Raw genomic sequence first — 16,702 nt, forward strand, 5'->3', positions numbered from 1 at the left:
CTCGATTTCCGGCCATTTACCGACGATGACGTCATTTCCCGCTACTTCATGTTAGCTAATACTTTCAGAGAAAACCAAAGCGGATTGGTTTTCTATTTTCATAATTGTACAAATAATAAACTAAAAAATTCAATGCTATAAATTACTGTCTATAAAAAAATAAAATATATAGGCTAAAATGTGTGTGCGAAAACGACCTGCTCCACTTGGACATAGCCTGTAGGTTTGGTGTGCTCACCAAGAGCACCTCCTTCGTCTTGCGATAAGAGATGGCGTTTAATTGCAACATGGTGGTACTTGATTGTGTGTTGGGCCATTGATTATTTCGGTATTTATCAATGTTGTTTTTTCCCACGAACAACGAAATTCTTTTAATAAGAATCAATGTTAATGTGATCCATTGTGAAAACCATTTGTTTTGTTTAAGTTTTTAAGCTTCAGCCAAAAATGGCGTTTTCTGTAAGTTATGGCACTGGACTTTTATTTGTTGTGTTACAAATTATTTTGTTTTGGCTTCATCAGAAGCTAAAGAAAAACTAGGAAATTGATTTACTATTTCTATCTTTTCTAGTGTGTCCAGATCCAATTAGTATTAGGTCACAAAGCAAATTTACGGAACAAGAGAACTCCTCAAGGATTCACTCATGATTGGGAAGTTTTCATTCGAGGTCCAGAACGAACTAATATTCAAAATTTTGTTGACAAAGTAGTGTTTTATCTACACAAGGACTTTCAAAAGCCAAAACGAGGTCAGTTTCAAATTCAAAATTATATATGTGACCCTTAGCTCTAGTAACAATTCTTTTTCTCTTCAGTGGTTAAAGAGGCCAATGCTGAAGGAGCTTATGTGGTTAGAGAATCTGGCTATGGATGCTTTTCACTGCCCATTGAAGTTTATTTTAAAAATAAGGATGAACCTCGCAAAGTGAAGTTTGAGTATGACCTGTTTCTACAGTCAGAAGGACCTGCCATTAGTCATGTTCGCTATGAAAAAATGACTTTTAAAAACCCGTCAGAAGATTTCAGGATGAAGTTAATAAAGGGTGGAGGAGTAAGTCTTGATGTTTTAATTAAATTTAACATTAAGCTTACAATACATGATTTATTAAGGTGGGAGTTATAAATGGTGAAACTGGAACTGTTTTGACATCAAATGAGAAAGTGGAAGAGCCACCTCCCGTACCTGCAACAACATCGACTCCAGCCGGGTCCTATAGTTCTGGTGCCAAAAAACCCCCAGGAACAAATGATGCCTCTAAGAAGCACAAATCGTCAAAAGTATGCCCAAATTATTTAAATTCGTACAATAAAAGTTTCTCTAATCAAAATGTTTCGTTAACTCGTAGGAGCCCAAAACAGAAGCCTTTAATGATTTGTTTGGAACACCGGCTAAACCCGAAAAAGTAACAGGATCATCAACTGATGGAAAGAAATCTTCCAGTCGAGAATCATCAGCCAAAAAGGATTCTTTACCGTTGGCCAAAGAATCAAAATCTAGCAGTAGTGGTAATTCGAGCAGCAATATTGTCAAATCCGATTCCAAGCGGGAGAAACCGGATAAAGCGGAAAAAGAATCAAAGAAAGAAAACGAAAAAATCTCCTCTAAGAGTTCGAAGGAAAAGGAGTCTGAAGGAAAAGGAGACAAGAAGAGTCGAAAAGAAGATAAGGTTCGAGAAGAAAAGGAGAAGAGCAAGTCATCCAAAGAAAAAAGCAAGAAAGCAGACAAAGAACGTAAAGAGAAAACAAAAGATCGCGACAAGGATGGTAAGGACAGTAAAGATAAAGAAAAGAAGGACACCAAAGATGCTAAAGAGAGTAAAGAGACAAAGGAAATGAAAGAATCCAAAGAAGTTAAGGAAATTAAAGATTCGCGTTCTAGCAATACTGTCAAACTCCAGCAGAAAAACGAAATGAAAGTTAAAGAAATTAAGGAAGATCCTGATGTGATGAAAAAAATGTTCAGAGACGAGCCGGAAATCAGACAGAAAGCATCTAAGGAAGATAACGAAAGCAAAAAATCAAGTCGAGAAGACAAAGAAAAATCCAAGTCAACTAAACCAGAATCCAACAAATTCAAACTTGACAAGATGAACGACTTGTTTAAGGATACGAGCAAATCAGAGAAGGAGAAAAAAAGTGAAAAATACAGAGACAAGAAAGAAGCCACTGCCAAAATTAAGATGGAGCGTCCTTCATCCGCCTCATCGCTGACAACCTCAACTCCCCTTCCCATGCCTACAAAACCAGAAAAAACGGGAAACAAGTCGGAAAAGCGAGAAACAAAGAACACTCCTGAACCGAGTAAAACCTCTCGTCCTGATAAAAAGAAAAATGCTACGCTTGCTGCTCCGATAGTTCCAACCCCGTCTCCAGTTCCGGAAGACGTTTCGTCCAAAAAAAATACAGCAAGATCAAAAGCTGCCGAGAAAAAATCGAGGGAGAATGGAACGACAGATAAGAAAGTCAACGAACGTAGTCGCGATAAAGTAGAAGTGAAACAAGAGGTCGTAAAGAGAAAACAACCAGAACCAGAGGTGAAAAAGGAAATTATTGTTGCTCCTCCTGTAGTACAAAGAGTCGAAGAAAAGGTCAAAGAAGTTGACATAGTACGTAAGATTGAAGAAAAACCAGTTAAACGGAAGAGGGTATCGTCGACCTCATCCGCCTCATCCGCTTCTTCATCTGTGTCGTCTTCTTCTTCATCCTCATCTTCTTCATCATCATCTTCCTCGTCTTCTTCTTCTTCGTCGTCATCGTCATCGTCGGACGCTTCTAAACGTAACCCCCCTAATACAACTTCTGTTGCTGCTTCTAAAGTCGACCTACGTCCGGTGGAGCATGAATCTGCTCAAAAGAAGGATAAACCTGCCATAAGCGAAGATGACTTGGGAACCAGGCCAAGCAGTCTTAGTTTGGCTAATAATGTTCAACGCTTAAAGTCCACAGATGATCGAAAAAAAGAAACGAAAACGGAGAAAAGGACTATTACTCCTCCAATAAAACGAAAAAGGAGTTCAAGTCCTGATCCAGATTCTGTTGTAACAGCCGATACTGGAGGTGGGGATTCGGATATCAAGAAGGTAAAAGTTGAACTTCCAGAACTGTCGCTATTTACACCAGAGTACCTGTCCCAGTTGGTTGAATTACAACAGAAGATTGGGAGTCTCAATGATAAGGAGATTCAGCGTATCGTTGATGTTGTTAAATCAAGCGGAGCCTATCAGATTTCCAACACAACTTTCGACTTTGACTTATGCGCACTGGATTCTGGAACAATTCGACGGATACAACAGTGTTTAACCTGACCATTCCTCCTTATCAATATGTCCCTTATACCTTTTCCCCGTAATTGACTGTTGTTTATTGGCCTTGAAATTTGCTGTAATATACTCGTCAAAAATTCATTATCACGCAAGTCCGGATTGACACATTCTGTATCGTTTCACGTTACTATTTCTGAAAATACAGGGGCTTTTCGTAGTGGCCCTATTGAACGACAAATTCTTATTTTTGCTATTACAGGATAATGAGATTTTCTAATTTATCGAATAGCAGAAATATTTGAAATTCAGTTAACCGCTAACTTATTTGATCAATGAAGCAGAGCCATTAAAGCCCCCTTTATGGCCTTGAATGATGTTTTTATTATAAAACACATTTCATTATTAACCCATAACGAATCCAAACCAGGAAACGTGTTTCAACTTAACATGTACAAACAAGACGATTGAATATAAATTTGTCCAGAGCCCATGTATTTCTCGATATCAATAATATTTGCACAAGAATGTTTAGAATGCAATTTAAACCCAGAAACCTAATAACGCGTAAATTGTTTTTACTCGAATCCAATTCAGAAAAAAAGCGAGAATTCGACAGGGCCCTGGTTGCGCATCGCCTTTTCTTTATAGCTTGTCGAGATAGGAATCCAAAGCTGGGATTCCTTCCTTCAAGCCCTTGCGTTTGCGCGTATCGGTGACGACCTGGCCAGGCTTTGTTGTTGCCTCGAATGGATTTCCGGGAAGAATCTGCCAATGGTCGAAGACGCACTGAGGGAAAGCCTGTCCACCAGTGTTACTACGCAAGTCAGCGGTGAAACCTATTGTCAAAACAAGTCAAATATAAATACCAGCACATCAGAAATCTAAAACATTATAAACCTACCGAAAGATTCATTGACAGGCAAGTATGCCTTGACGACGAACATGGGAGTACCGGCAACCTGGGACTCTTCGAAAACGTGTCCACGACGACGATTGAGCACACCATAGATACCACCGACGGCCTAAGAAACATTTGGGTTAATTCACTCGCAACCTTAGCACGTAAAATATACCACTCACATTTTCAGGACACTGAATCTCGCACAAGTAGACGGGTTCCATCAAGCGAGGTGCAGCGGTCAAAACACTGGCGTAGAAGACACGGCGAGCAGTAGGAATGATCTGGCCACCACCACGATGGATAGCATCAGCGTGCAGGGTGACATCATGAATGTTAAATCGAACACCACGCATGTTTTCGTCACAGAGGACACCCTCCTTGGTAGCCCATTGGAAACCGGCAACAACCGAATCCTTGATTTCGTTTAAGTATTGGACTCCTAAAAGAAAGACGTAATTAAGAGCCCAATAGGAAATTTATGTGAAATATACCCTTTGTAACGTCGATGAGAAGGTTGGGTCCAGTAGTGTCGGGTCCAAAGCACCAAATCTTACGGGCTTCAGTCACATCATATTCATATTTGTCAGATAAATAGCGACCACGAATCTTGAAGTCGTCACGTGCGTTGACATCTCCCTTGTCGATATCTTCGGGCAAACCATCGGGCATGGGGACCGCCTTCATGTACAGACGATTGTGCTTGTTGGGAGACTTTGACAGACAGACCTGGTCAGATTCTTCCGAAACTGTCTCACGATAGGAAACGACGGGGTCAGACTTCTTCAGTGGGATGCAAGCATGGTCCTCCTCCAAGTCCTGCACAAAAAAAAAATAATAATGCAACACTAGATGACAATACATTTTATAAAAACAAGATCCTACCTTAAGGCAAATTTCCAAGTGAAGTTCACCAGCTCCAGCGACAATGTGTTCTCCAGACTCTTCGATGATACATTGGACCATAGGATCGGACTTGGCCAAACGTTTAAGACCTTCAACCTAGAATAGAATATTGTTGATATCACAGCATCAACCACATCGATTTCAAAAATAAATACCAATTTAGGAAGATCAGCAGGGTTCTTGGGCTCGACGGCAACACGCACGACGGGTGAAACAGAGAACTTCATGACACGCAAGTTATGGGCATCCTTGAAGGTGGAGATGGTACCAGTCTTGACCAAGAACTGATCAACACCAACCAAACCGCAAATGTTGCCTATTGGGATATATAGTTAGAAAACAAATCCTGAAGTCTAAGGATAACATTCAACTTACCGCAAGGGACATCTTCAATGGCCTCGACGAAACGACCCATCATGAGCACGGTACGCTGGATAGCCTTCTCGTACAAGTCGGCCTTGTTGCCGGGAACGTAGTTAGGGCCCATGATACGAGCCTTCATGCCAGTGCAGACCTTGCCAGCGAAGACACGTCCGAAGGCGTAGAAACGACCCTTGTCGGTGGTTGGTACCATTTTGGAGACGTACATCATGAGAGGGCCGTTGGGGTCGCAGTTCTTCATGGCGACAGCGGATTCATCATCCAAAGGACCTTCGTACAACATCTCAGTACGGTATTTCTGGGCCACAGCAGGTGATGGCAAATGGATGGCAATCATCTGAAGCAAAGTATCTCCAGCAGGGAGCCATTGACGAACGACGGCTAAAATTTGAACAGAAAAATAAAGTTTAGTTTATATCTAACAGACAACCAGCTGAAACCAACTAACCTTTCAACAAGTTCTTGCCATCCTTTTCACGATCTTCCAAGCTCAACTTAATGCCCAACTTGGTCAACAGAGAATCGGTTTCTTCTTTCTTGTAGTTCATGATAGCATCGAAAACCTACGATTATAATAAATATAATTAGAACACTTACATTTACGAGCGAATCTTAGCATGTGCACATGAATCAGTTAGAAATTTGCTTCCTCAACATGATCAGTACAGGTCTGTGTTTATCATCACAAAAATTATTGTCAAACCATAGGACATTTGTATCCTTACCTTGTAAAGGGGATCCAACACATACATATTGAAAGAACGCTTGTTGTCGGCATCTTTAGTTTTTGACCATTTCTTGGTGGTAGGGTTGAAGAAGTTCTCTCCCCACAAGCTATTGAAGTAAAATAAATTGGTTATTATGATGATTCTTCAGAGGAAAGTCATTTTTTTCTTAACTTACCGGTTCATCAGCTTAATGGTGTCAATCTTGAACTTATCTGCATACATCTCAGCAAACTGCTTCAATGTAAAAGCCCAGCCGTGCAGACCAGAGCCGAAACCAACGCTACCCTTGCTTGGGTCAACGCTAATCTCACCCATGGGTCCTTCATCATCAGCATAAGTAGCAACAATGACGTTGACGTTTTCAACAATACGCTGGAAAGTTTGGTAGAGAGCTTCCTGGTCAAGTTGGAGCTCGAGGAGCGCACGGTCCATTTTGTTCATGAAAAGGATAGGCTTGATACGTTCACCAATAGCCTGACGCAATACAGTTTCGGTCTGCACGCAGACGCCAGAAACGCAATCGACGACGACCAGGGCTCCGTCAGTTACACGAAGAGCAGCTGTTACCTCAGATGAAAAGTCAACGTGACCTATTTTTTTTACACAACAAAAACATTAGTACAATTTTAATCAAGTAATAATATGATTCCTACCAGGTGAATCAATCAAGTTGATCAAAAAGCCCTTCTCAGTGGATTCACGTTGTTCAGGGTTGGTGATGAAAGCACAATCCTTCTCAGATAGCTCGAAGTACATGGTCACAGCAGTTGACTTGATGGTAATACAACGCTCCTGTTCATCTTTACGGGTGTCAGTAAAGCGCATTTCACCAGCCTTAGCTCCAGCGATGATGCCAGCCTTGCCAACCAAAGAATCTGTCAATGTAGACTTTCCATGGTCAACATGAGCAATGACAGACATGTTACGGATGTTCCTCTTCTTGTCCATCATGACACGAATTTCATCTACTGTGAAGTTCACCTGTAAAATAATACAAATAACACTTTACTCATAATGACACTTTACATTAATTTGATCCCACAACATAAAAGATTTTCCATGTCCCTCAAGCTAGACCCTAAAAATTTTCAACTGTCAACTTAAAACGGTACGTTAATAAGGGCAATCAACCGGATACCGGAACAGTGTACCTGATACACTACATCTTGTCAAATACTTTAAACCCTTGAATAAAGCATACTAAATACTAATCAAAATGTCGGAATACAACGACATGACAAAGATATCTCAAATCTGTTGTAACAACCCGTTATCTTCCCCATCTTTTCTTTCCAACGTGTCAAGACCCAAGTCATGAGGACACGAATATTAAAATTAATAATAACGAAACGATAAGACCCTGTCGAGAATCTATTTCCCATTCAATAAAATCGCCTTCTCTTCAAAATTAGAATGATGATATTAAAAGTTAGAATTCTTTACCATTTTCGATGATATTGGATAAACTGCTGCCGAAGTTCACAAAAAGACGGGTACAGAGAGAGCCCGTCTAGAAAAAGAGAACGATGAGATGGTAGAGACCTCTAAAGTAAGCTAAAAAATCACCTCCCTTTATTAACAAAACCACGTACTGTCTGCGTTGTCGAGCAACAAATATTACACTTTTTGTTTCTTTTCGAGTTAAAAGTGTAACTGAAAATTTTCCTATTTTCTGAAATAAATTGTTATGATTTAAAAAGTTATTTTAATAGAATGTGAATATTTTCATTTATTTCTATGTGAACCCTAGTCAACAGTGCGTTGCTAGTTCACTTTTTTGCCGTCACTTTTTGCAGTTCGTCCATTGCAGTTAAAACCATGGCTGACGTGAGTATTTCTTCTGAAATTTAGATTAAATCCAGAATAATGTTTGACATCCTTCGTTATTTGTACATGAAGAAGTTAGAAATTGTTGAACAATTCAATTTTACGTCTTGTAGTGGGGAAATTTGTGGAATGGATATTAATTTACATGGTTCGGGGATCGGCTTTTTTGACTTTTTTCCTCTTAGCACCAATTCACTCATGTTTGATTTTCTGTTTGATGGTAGACCGAAGACCAGACCAAGAAGAAGCGTACCTTCCGCAAATTCACCTTCCGCGGGGTGGATTTGGACCAGCTGCTGGACATGTCCATGTAAGTTTTGCATTTCTTAATTTTATGGTAACTTCAGAATAAGACTAATCACTTGTCGGATTTGCAACATAGGGACCAGCTCCTTGAGATGCTGAGTTCCAGAGTCCGTCGTCGCTTCCGCCGCGGACTTAAGAGGAAGCACATGGCTTTGTTGAAGAAATTGCGAGGAGCCAAGAAAGAAGCTCTTGAGAATGAGAAGCCTGCAGTTGTCAAAACTCACCTTCGCAACATGATCATTGTCCCAGAGATGGTTGGATCCATTGTTGGTGTTTACAACGGAAAAGTCTTCAACAGCGTCGAAGTCAAGGTAGCCGATTTTCTTTAGAGCTTCTGATGTGCAATTCAACTAACGTACTTTGATTGTTTTTATTAGCCTGAAATGATTGGACATCATTTGGGTGAGTTCAGCATCTGTTACAAGCCTGTCAAGCACGGTCGCCCAGGTATTGGTGCCACTCACAGCTCTCGCTTCATCCCATTGAAGTAAATTGCAGTTGGTTTGTCACTTCAAGGTCAATAAACATCCTTCTTGGCCTGAAAACTGTTTATTTATTTTATTTACTGGAGTACATCCCTAACGCTGGGTGAGCTAAAAAACGGGTCTTAGTGTTTGTCATCTGTGCTGAATTGTTTTTAGGTTTCTTGGTTGGCTGATTCCCTTTGATTTTGGAATTTGGTTCATGTTGAGGAGAGGTGAAGTTCTTTAAGAAATAGGTGTTAGTAAATTCATTCACAGGATAAAAGAGTAGCTACTAGAAATACCTTCATCCATTCCCCTTTCAAAAGTGCAATGATATTTGCATTCGGTCCAAAGCCATATTCATCAGTAGATTGAATTTTCTTTGTGAGCTGTTCAAAGTCTTCTGATATCAATTCAGTTGTGTTCGGTTCGGGTTTCGGTAGCAGTAATTCAACGCAAGCTATAGGCTGCATTAGCATTCGTAAATCATCACCTTAATAGCATCATACGAACGCAGTTAATCATTGAGGATTACGCTTTCATGTGTTCTGCATACTTACAAGGAATAAGAGCATAGGTTGCGAAAGTGTTAATTTCCTTGGCTATTAAAAGGGTTTCTTTGTTCCTGAATACAGTTGTTTTCAAATGAATTTAGTTTATCCCGCAAATTTATTCTTTGTTTTCCTAATTATACTTGGCTAGTTTGCACAGAGCTTCCCAGCGGTAGCTGTTAGCAGACGTGTTCGTATCGCTAGAAAGCAAAACGCATCGGCCATATGCGTACGACCGACACAAATCCATTGGATAAGTTACTGCTGTGATGGTCAGGCTCTGTGGAAGGTCTAGAAAAAGATTTGTTTAATTAGGTATTTGAAATGAATTTTGTAATATAGAGGTATACCTGTTTGAGAAGGGCGTAAATCAACAAACAAGTCTTCGACTTTCGCAACCACCTCGGGACCGTTGTTAGGAAAACTAAATTTTAGATCAAAAGGACGCCTTTTTGCCCAACCCTGTGAAAAATGAATGTACAGTATAATCAAATACAATTATGTCTCGCATAAAAAATACCTACTTTACAAATAGCTTCCATGGAAATATCGAGTCCCTTAATTGGTAACGAATGAACGCGAACTTTTTCCGACACTACAGAATCCTTCAAGAAGTTTTTGTTGCCGATCTCTAGGACCTACATAAGTAAAATAATGTTATAGTCACGGAATAGTATAACATCAACTGGTGAAAAAGTACTTGAATCTGAACATTGGATGCATCACGACTGGAATGAAAAAATTCGTCGATTTCTTGTTCAACTTTTCCTTCCCAATGAACGGCTATTATGGTTATCAACAATTCTTTTTCCTTCTTTTCTTTTAGCTCCTGTTAAAACATCAAATGTTACATGAATAGAAACATACATGAAAAGGTTATGCCTTGCTTTGAACTGTTTGATTGTATTTTGCAATGCAGAACAGATGTTGCTCAACAGTTTTTGCTTTTTCTCTATCAAATTCGACCCGAACCCAGCATTCTGTAAAGTAACAAAATACCACAAGATAAGACACATGCACACTCATGAAGAATGTGTTATTTTGTACATTGTTGTTAATAATTTTAATGGCGTCGTCAAAAGCTTTGTTAAATCCAGGAAGAGAAATGTGCTTCATGTCTTGCAAAGACAGTACATTTGTAAACATATTCTCTCCGACAATTGCCATGCCAAAATGAGTCCATGAAGTTGTTCGGCCCAAGACGGCTGTTTCCTTCAGGATCTACAATTTGACAGGAAATGATACTATAAAGTAGCAATCGACCACGAATCTTTTTTTCATTTGTGAAATGTATATATGCTGTTACCCCAAGAACAGTAGTGAGACGACAGTCTCGGGGTAGAAATTTACGGTTGTCTACAATGATAAAGCGCATTTCACTCTGAGTCTCTGACTAATGAATTCTTGATTGTGAAGATCTCAAAACTTGAGAAAAACGTGGGTCAAGAACGTGTGTACTCTTCCAAAGTTTCAAAGAGAATGAGCGCCTCAATCAGATTCAGTAGCACGTTGCCAGGTTAAGTGGTCGTTGATTTGCTTGGACTTAGGCGTCAGTTCGAGTTCGTCTGCTGCCAAAGTCAGCCAATTTCCGAAACTGTTTTTAGAAGCTTACTTGCCTTAGTATTGTAATTTCATTGACAGTTTGTTCGATTTTATTCTTATTAATTACTAATCTGAACTAAACATGGAAACTGAAAATATTGACATGATGGAGGATGGAGAAGTTGACGAAACCAACGAGGTGAGTCATTAACTAGTTAACCAATTTATCGTTTGGAAGAAAAGTGGCAGTACTTGAATCACTAGAATGAACCTATAATATAAGTTTTTTACATTGCTATTTAGGTGGATTTTAAGCGAGAAAGGAAAGTTTCAGAAAGCATAAGGAACTCATTTTCTTCATTAGATGAAGAAAAACTTAAGAAACGAGCTGAAAGATTTGGAATTGACCCTGATTCAACAAAAGTGGCACCAGTTACAAAAGAACAAATGAAAGAATTATATGAAAGGTGTTCAAAACAAATTAACTTACATTTCCAAATTAACTAATGTGTTTTTTTCTCTTTTCTTAGCTTGGAAATACCAGCTGAAGAAATAAAAAATATTTTGGAATCTGACATGTCTGAACCTGGTACTCATGTATTAAATCATCGATTTGAAGCTATTCACTTAAGAGGAACAGAAGACATGAACACTCAGAACGTCTTTGATTATTTCAAGGGATATGCTCCTGCCTCTATTGAATGGATTAATGATTATTCATGTAAATTAACATTTTACATTATTCTAATTCAAACCTAATGAAAATTATATGTTTTCAGGTAATGTAGTGTGGTTAGAGCCTTGGCAAGCAGCTCGAGCAATCCTTGAGCGTTCGAGTCGAAATGTAGTTGTCCAACCCACAAAAAGTAACGTTGAAGGGGAAGAAATGGACCACGAAGAGTCAGTTAGTGAGCCTGCTCTTCCCATTCCAACACCACCTGGGATTTGGCGATTGGGCTTTGAGTATCAGTATGCTAAAGCTTTAATTATGCGTTTCGCCACGAGAGCAGATCGCAAAATAAAAGGGGCTGAACGATTAAGTCAGTACTATCGTAATCATGGGAATCCCAACTACGGTGGGTTGGCGGGTCTCATCAGTTCCTCTCGGAAACGACGCTTCCATGGCAAACCCGATCCTACAGAGCAGGTTGACTCAAAAAATCCTTGGGGATCACTTGCTGAAGCATGGGGAGCCAGTGAACCTGCTGAACCATGGGAAGCCAGTGAGCCTGCTGAAAATTGGGAGCGAAGACCTGAAGGTATATGTCTTGTTCTCCCAAAAAAAAGGGGTAAAATTTTTACATTATACTTGATTTTTCGTACAGGAAAACGTCCTATTGGAACCGGTTTGCCTTCCGCTCTGGTGCGACGTTTAGGTCATCAACCTCCCCGCCCATCTCCTTCCCGATCACGAGACACAGAATCTGATGCGTCTGATAGTTGGGATACGACAGATAGCGAATCTGGATCGTGTAGCAGCCAGAGTTCAAATCAAGAGGTTGGTCGTAGCAAGAAAAAAAGAATTCGGATGCGAATGTATGCTGACGAAGAGGAAGAAAGAAACAGAAGAAAAAATCTACACGCAAGGCTTGCTGACCCCCACCCAGAAAAGAACGGTCTATCTGGCAAGGCCCGCACTTCTAGACCAGTACACACTCGACTTGGCCCAAACGTCGATGTCTTGCCGGCGGCCATGCCCATTTCCACGCGTAGTGATTTACGTCAACGACTTGGATCGTCTGCTCCCAAAAGTCCAGTTGATTCAGTTTTACTCCGTGGAACGCTTATATCTGCCGACCAAGAAGGACCACATTTGGAAAACGCCAAGATTGATTTGAGAAGCAAATTACAAAGCAGGCTTGGATCTAAATGAAGATGATCAACCAGCTGTCTATTGTGTCAAACTCGTTATAATCCAATTTTTAAAATCTGGCCCCATTTTTGCAAACATCGATTTTCATGAATTAAACTTGGTTTATTCGGATTACTATTGGAAGCAATATAACATGAGTAAAGTGTTGAAATTAAACCATAACTTGTCTAATAATTTTTCTTGGATTAAGTTGGAAAAAAATTCATGATACAAATTATGCTTCGGCTTTGCTCAGGCCTTTTTTTGTAAACCACTCGTCTGAGTGATCAGCCGCCAATGCATCGCTTAACAGACCGTCGGCTGCAGGATCCATCCGAGACAATTCCCGAAACCCTTCATCTCCAACAAAACAAATTTCATGACCATCCTAGTAATAAAACAAAATTTTAGATCTAATCTAATAGTTTAATACGATAAAATATATTTGTGTTACTGGATCAGCCAAGATGACGACTTGAACAGTTGCTTTTCCCGGGGTATCTAAGCTGACAAATGGAGTTAGAATAGTTCCATCGGCTGCTTTAACTTCAGACTCGATTGATTTCAGCTGAGATGATGGACATGAAAAAGCAATCCGACCAAAAGCTTTGCAATGCTCAACCTTCTCACCTTTACATTAAAGTAATTTAAAAATCCAACAATTATTTATCAGATATGATTGGGAACTTACCAATGAATTTTAATTCAAGCTTGGCTTGGTCATCAGCATAGCCTAACAATGCTTGTTTTTCACTCTGCTCATACAGTTTCAATTTGAGCAATTCTGACCAATAGGTAAGAGACTGGTCCTTTTCAGAAATAGCCAAAGTTACTTTCTGCACAGGATCTTTCAAATAATAATTAAACAATATTTAAGAATTTATTAGTATTGAAATTATAGTAGTATATTATATATACCTGTATCAGTAGGTTGAAGTTCATCCACAATGTAAAATTTGTAACCACCTGGTGCTTCTAGATAAGGAAAAGTATCTTTATCATGGATAGGCCATCCAAGAGCTTCTGCATTTTGTAAGACTTGGCTTGATTTTATGGTGAGTCCTACAAAATCATTTCCTAACTTGTAAGAGGAAAGTCCATAGTTGTAAGTTCTAAAAAATACAAAATAAAAAAAGATTTGAGTATGATGTAGTACCATAAAACATATTATTTAAAAGGCAACTTACAATTCACAAACAAAATGGTTATCCTCAGGTCCATATCCTATCATTGTTTTGCTCCATTTTCCATCATATGGTCTATACATGCCAAAATCAAGATAATGATAAAACCAAAAATTGCAGAGATTCATCAAATTTGAGCATGATCAAAGAAGCATACCCATTGCAAGCTGCTTTACAGCCTTCTTCAAATTCCTCATGCCGCAATATCTAAAAAAAACAAGACTGGAATGAAAAAAAATGTGCGTAAATTATGTTGCTGAATGAGATCTAGTTCACCTTCATGCCCAAAACATCTTTATAAAATTTAATTGTTTGGGTTCGATTGCCAACTTTGAACACAAAATGAAGAGCTCGCCTTCCGGACATTTCAGTTGGCGCCTGACAGTTAACGGAATGTATGGAGTCACGATTCGGTGAAGAAAGCTTCGAGAACAATTATATAGATCCGGTGTCGGGTGACAGATGGATCAGAGATTAAATTCAGGCAGAACTTGTACGGTGAAATACTGAAATGACGCGACGAGTCGATGACGATCAACAGAGTCAAGCAGACGACGTTTCCGACCCGGTAAACAACAATGGCGTGTGTCTCACGTGGTCTCTGTATTTCCAAAATCAGTATCTGGTTTATGAAAGTGAATGTACGAGGCTTTGCTCGATACGCTCATCGAAATCCCATAAAGATTTTTTCATCAGAAGAGGCTAAAAAACTAAGCAATAAGCCATCTTTAATTTTTGAAGATTCGGTAAGTGATGTCCCGGCACCGAGCAAAAAAGAACAAGCACGCCCGAAAAATTTTGCTGCTGAACATCCCAGCAGAACTGCTGATAAGTATGACAAGAAAAAAGACGCCGTTTTGATCGAGAAAAGCGCATTAAACATTTCAAAACCTCGTGTGATTGATGTAAAGAAGAAACATGAAACCAACCACGCCAACCAGCATGTGAAAGACCAAATTACTATTACAGCATGTGGTGAATCAGTTGTACAGGATATTGTCACAGACAAACAAACTTCCGAGAGAAAATTAAGGTATTAAAGTTTTAGATTGCAATTATGTCTTTATACTATAGTACATGATTTTTCAGCTCTGTTATTCAAACTGTCAAGTCAAGCAGAGCCAGAAAAGCTTCTGGTAAAATTTTGTTGGAAGGAGAGAGATTAATAGCTGATGCAATGAATGCTGGAGCACATGCAGAGACAATTTTTTTCAGTGACACTAAACTGTTGACCACACTCCCTTTAAAAAAATATCCATCTATCCAGCTTTATCAAGTTCAATATGGTAAAATCCAACTTTGGTCAGACTTGACAACTAGTCCTGGAATTATGGGTATAAATAATATTATTAAATATGAATTTGAAATTCAAACACTAATAAGCTGTGGTTTTAATTATCCTCTGATAAAGGTATTTTTGATGTGACAAAGCCAACAAATTCTGACATACCCCATCATATCCCATTAACAATAATCTGTGATAATATAAGAGACCCTGGTAATATGGGGACTATTATAAGGTGTGCAGCAGCAGTGGGCTGTAAAGCTCTAATTACTACACCAGGTACTGTTTATATGTAAACTATAATTCAGATGATTACACATGTGTAATCTATGTATAGGATTATTTGAATTAATTAAAAATTAATTTTAGATTGTGTTGATGTTTGGGACTCCAAAGTTTTGAGGGCTGCGGCTGGAGGACATTTCCGAGTCAAATTGGCTTTGAATGTGGATTGGGATTTGATTGCAGAAAACTTCGTCACCCAGGACGATACTGTTTTATTGGCAGATTCCTCAATTCAAGCAGCATCACCAATAGTCGATGAAAAAGATCGTTTGGCCAGTAATTTATCATGGCTAGAACGAGAGCAGGGTCCGAAGTCTAAGTCTGTAGAAATTTTGAAAGAAGGAAATATTCAATATCGCGACTCCTCCTACCTGGACGATAAAAGTCTTCGGGTGTATAAAAAGCTGCCTCTAGCTCATTCAGCTTATGACAAAATCGACCTAAATTCTGTGACATCTCTTACGTTAGTTATTGGCGGAGAAACTCATGGTTTGAGTTCTGCTGCTCACAAATTGGCGCACGAATATGGAGGTTTGAAGGTATAGGAAAATTACAAACAAAATGTGATCATATCTTTAACACCTTTTAAAAATTTTTATTTTTAAGGTTTTCATTCCATTAGAAAACAAAGTGGACAGTTTGAATGCTGGTGTGGCCGTGGGTATTCTAGCATATGAATTCAGACGATTATTCCTGCAAAAAAAAGTTTCAGACACACAGAAACTGTAACCGTAATAGTTCCGCGTTTAGAAAACGAATTAAGTGAAATAAACGAAGAAAACAGATGCCTTGCTTGTTTGTTTCTCCCCTTTTAACTATTCAAACACATACATTACGAATAAATAATTGCGTGACTACCAATAGTGCCATTAGTATACAATTATGCATGTATAGGAATATGTCGAATTGTCGATATTATTTTATAAACTACTGGGTTTATAAAACCAAAAGTAATAGTTGCAGCCAAGTTTTATTTGTTCCGAGTCATTCGATTTTCGATTTAGTTTTAAAGTGCTAAGAAATTTTCTTATCAGTTCTATTTACTCAGTGATATTTTAAAATTTCAAACTGATAAAAACATCTCGGAAGTCTAGGCCTAACGAACAAGAACAAGAAGAGAAAAATCCTCGGAAGTAGGAATTGGAATTTGGAATTGCTAGAATTGCTTAAGTATGGTGGTGAGAAGGGGTTTTAGACTTTCAGTACTGTACCTCGCGCGCCCTCTGGATC

The 16,702-nt window shown here is 39.0% G+C and overlaps 7 protein-coding genes across 7 annotated transcripts; 4 read left to right on the forward strand and 3 right to left on the reverse strand.

Moving 5' to 3' along the window:
• Window positions 1-202: 202 nt before the first annotated feature.
• LOC124209695 (protein AF-9-like) lies at window positions 203-3,404 on the forward strand. Its single transcript, XM_046607800.1, has 5 exons — window positions 203-459; window positions 572-749; window positions 816-1,051; window positions 1,111-1,278; window positions 1,347-3,404. Exons 1-5 carry the CDS (start codon window positions 448-450, stop codon window positions 3,303-3,305), a joined length of 2,553 nt encoding a protein of 850 aa, XP_046463756.1. The 5' UTR covers window positions 203-447; the 3' UTR covers window positions 3,306-3,404.
• Window positions 3,405-3,734: 330 nt separating this feature from the next.
• LOC124209696 (eukaryotic translation elongation factor 2) lies at window positions 3,735-7,771 on the reverse strand. Its single transcript, XM_046607801.1, has 12 exons — window positions 7,620-7,771; window positions 6,830-7,157; window positions 6,352-6,766; window positions 6,174-6,282; window positions 5,897-6,011; window positions 5,443-5,829; window positions 5,223-5,383; window positions 5,047-5,163; window positions 4,656-4,980; window positions 4,344-4,603; window positions 4,165-4,285; window positions 3,735-4,099 (listed from the first exon to the last, which is right to left on the reverse strand). The coding sequence occupies exons 1-12, from the start codon at window positions 7,620-7,622 to the stop codon at window positions 3,906-3,908; spliced, it is 2,535 nt and encodes an 844-aa protein (XP_046463757.1). The 5' UTR covers window positions 7,623-7,771; the 3' UTR covers window positions 3,735-3,905.
• A 123-nt stretch (window positions 7,772-7,894) lies between these two features.
• On the forward strand, window positions 7,895-8,854 carry LOC124209713 (40S ribosomal protein S15-like). The gene is made up of 4 exons (XM_046607825.1): window positions 7,895-8,003; window positions 8,228-8,313; window positions 8,386-8,620; window positions 8,687-8,854. The coding sequence occupies exons 1-4, from the start codon at window positions 7,995-7,997 to the stop codon at window positions 8,798-8,800; spliced, it is 444 nt and encodes a 147-aa protein (XP_046463781.1). The 5' UTR covers window positions 7,895-7,994; the 3' UTR covers window positions 8,801-8,854.
• LOC124209707 lies at window positions 8,512-10,843 on the reverse strand. The gene is made up of 10 exons (XM_046607817.1): window positions 10,631-10,843; window positions 10,372-10,545; window positions 10,212-10,304; window positions 10,025-10,153; window positions 9,849-9,962; window positions 9,675-9,786; window positions 9,468-9,615; window positions 9,334-9,398; window positions 9,076-9,266; window positions 8,512-9,014 (listed from the first exon to the last, which is right to left on the reverse strand). The coding sequence occupies exons 1-10, from the start codon at window positions 10,697-10,699 to the stop codon at window positions 8,868-8,870; spliced, it is 1,242 nt and encodes a 413-aa protein (XP_046463773.1). The 5' UTR covers window positions 10,700-10,843; the 3' UTR covers window positions 8,512-8,867.
• Window positions 10,844-10,923: 80 nt separating this feature from the next.
• Window positions 10,924-12,895, forward strand: LOC124209701 (nuclear cap-binding protein subunit 3-like). Its single transcript, XM_046607808.1, has 5 exons — window positions 10,924-11,065; window positions 11,170-11,333; window positions 11,397-11,587; window positions 11,646-12,125; window positions 12,192-12,895. Exons 1-5 carry the CDS (start codon window positions 11,009-11,011, stop codon window positions 12,737-12,739), a joined length of 1,440 nt encoding a protein of 479 aa, XP_046463764.1. The 5' UTR covers window positions 10,924-11,008; the 3' UTR covers window positions 12,740-12,895.
• LOC124209710 (glyoxalase domain-containing protein 4-like) lies at window positions 12,821-14,315 on the reverse strand. The gene is made up of 7 exons (XM_046607819.1): window positions 14,179-14,315; window positions 14,060-14,109; window positions 13,906-13,977; window positions 13,637-13,830; window positions 13,410-13,565; window positions 13,173-13,348; window positions 12,821-13,106 (listed from the first exon to the last, which is right to left on the reverse strand). Exons 1-7 carry the CDS (start codon window positions 14,266-14,268, stop codon window positions 12,954-12,956), a joined length of 891 nt encoding a protein of 296 aa, XP_046463775.1. The 5' UTR covers window positions 14,269-14,315; the 3' UTR covers window positions 12,821-12,953.
• Window positions 14,316-14,480: 165 nt separating this feature from the next.
• LOC124209702 (rRNA methyltransferase 3, mitochondrial-like) lies at window positions 14,481-16,257 on the forward strand. The gene is made up of 5 exons (XM_046607809.1): window positions 14,481-14,935; window positions 14,992-15,236; window positions 15,314-15,466; window positions 15,557-16,011; window positions 16,079-16,257. Exons 1-5 carry the CDS (start codon window positions 14,481-14,483, stop codon window positions 16,199-16,201), a joined length of 1,431 nt encoding a protein of 476 aa, XP_046463765.1. The 3' UTR covers window positions 16,202-16,257.
• The last annotated feature ends 445 nt before the right edge of the window (window positions 16,258-16,702 follow it).

This window comes from Daphnia pulex, chromosome 12 (genome assembly GCF_021134715.1).
Source record: "Daphnia pulex isolate KAP4 chromosome 12, ASM2113471v1".
Classification (NCBI taxonomy): Eukaryota; Metazoa; Arthropoda; class Branchiopoda; order Diplostraca; family Daphniidae; genus Daphnia; species Daphnia pulex.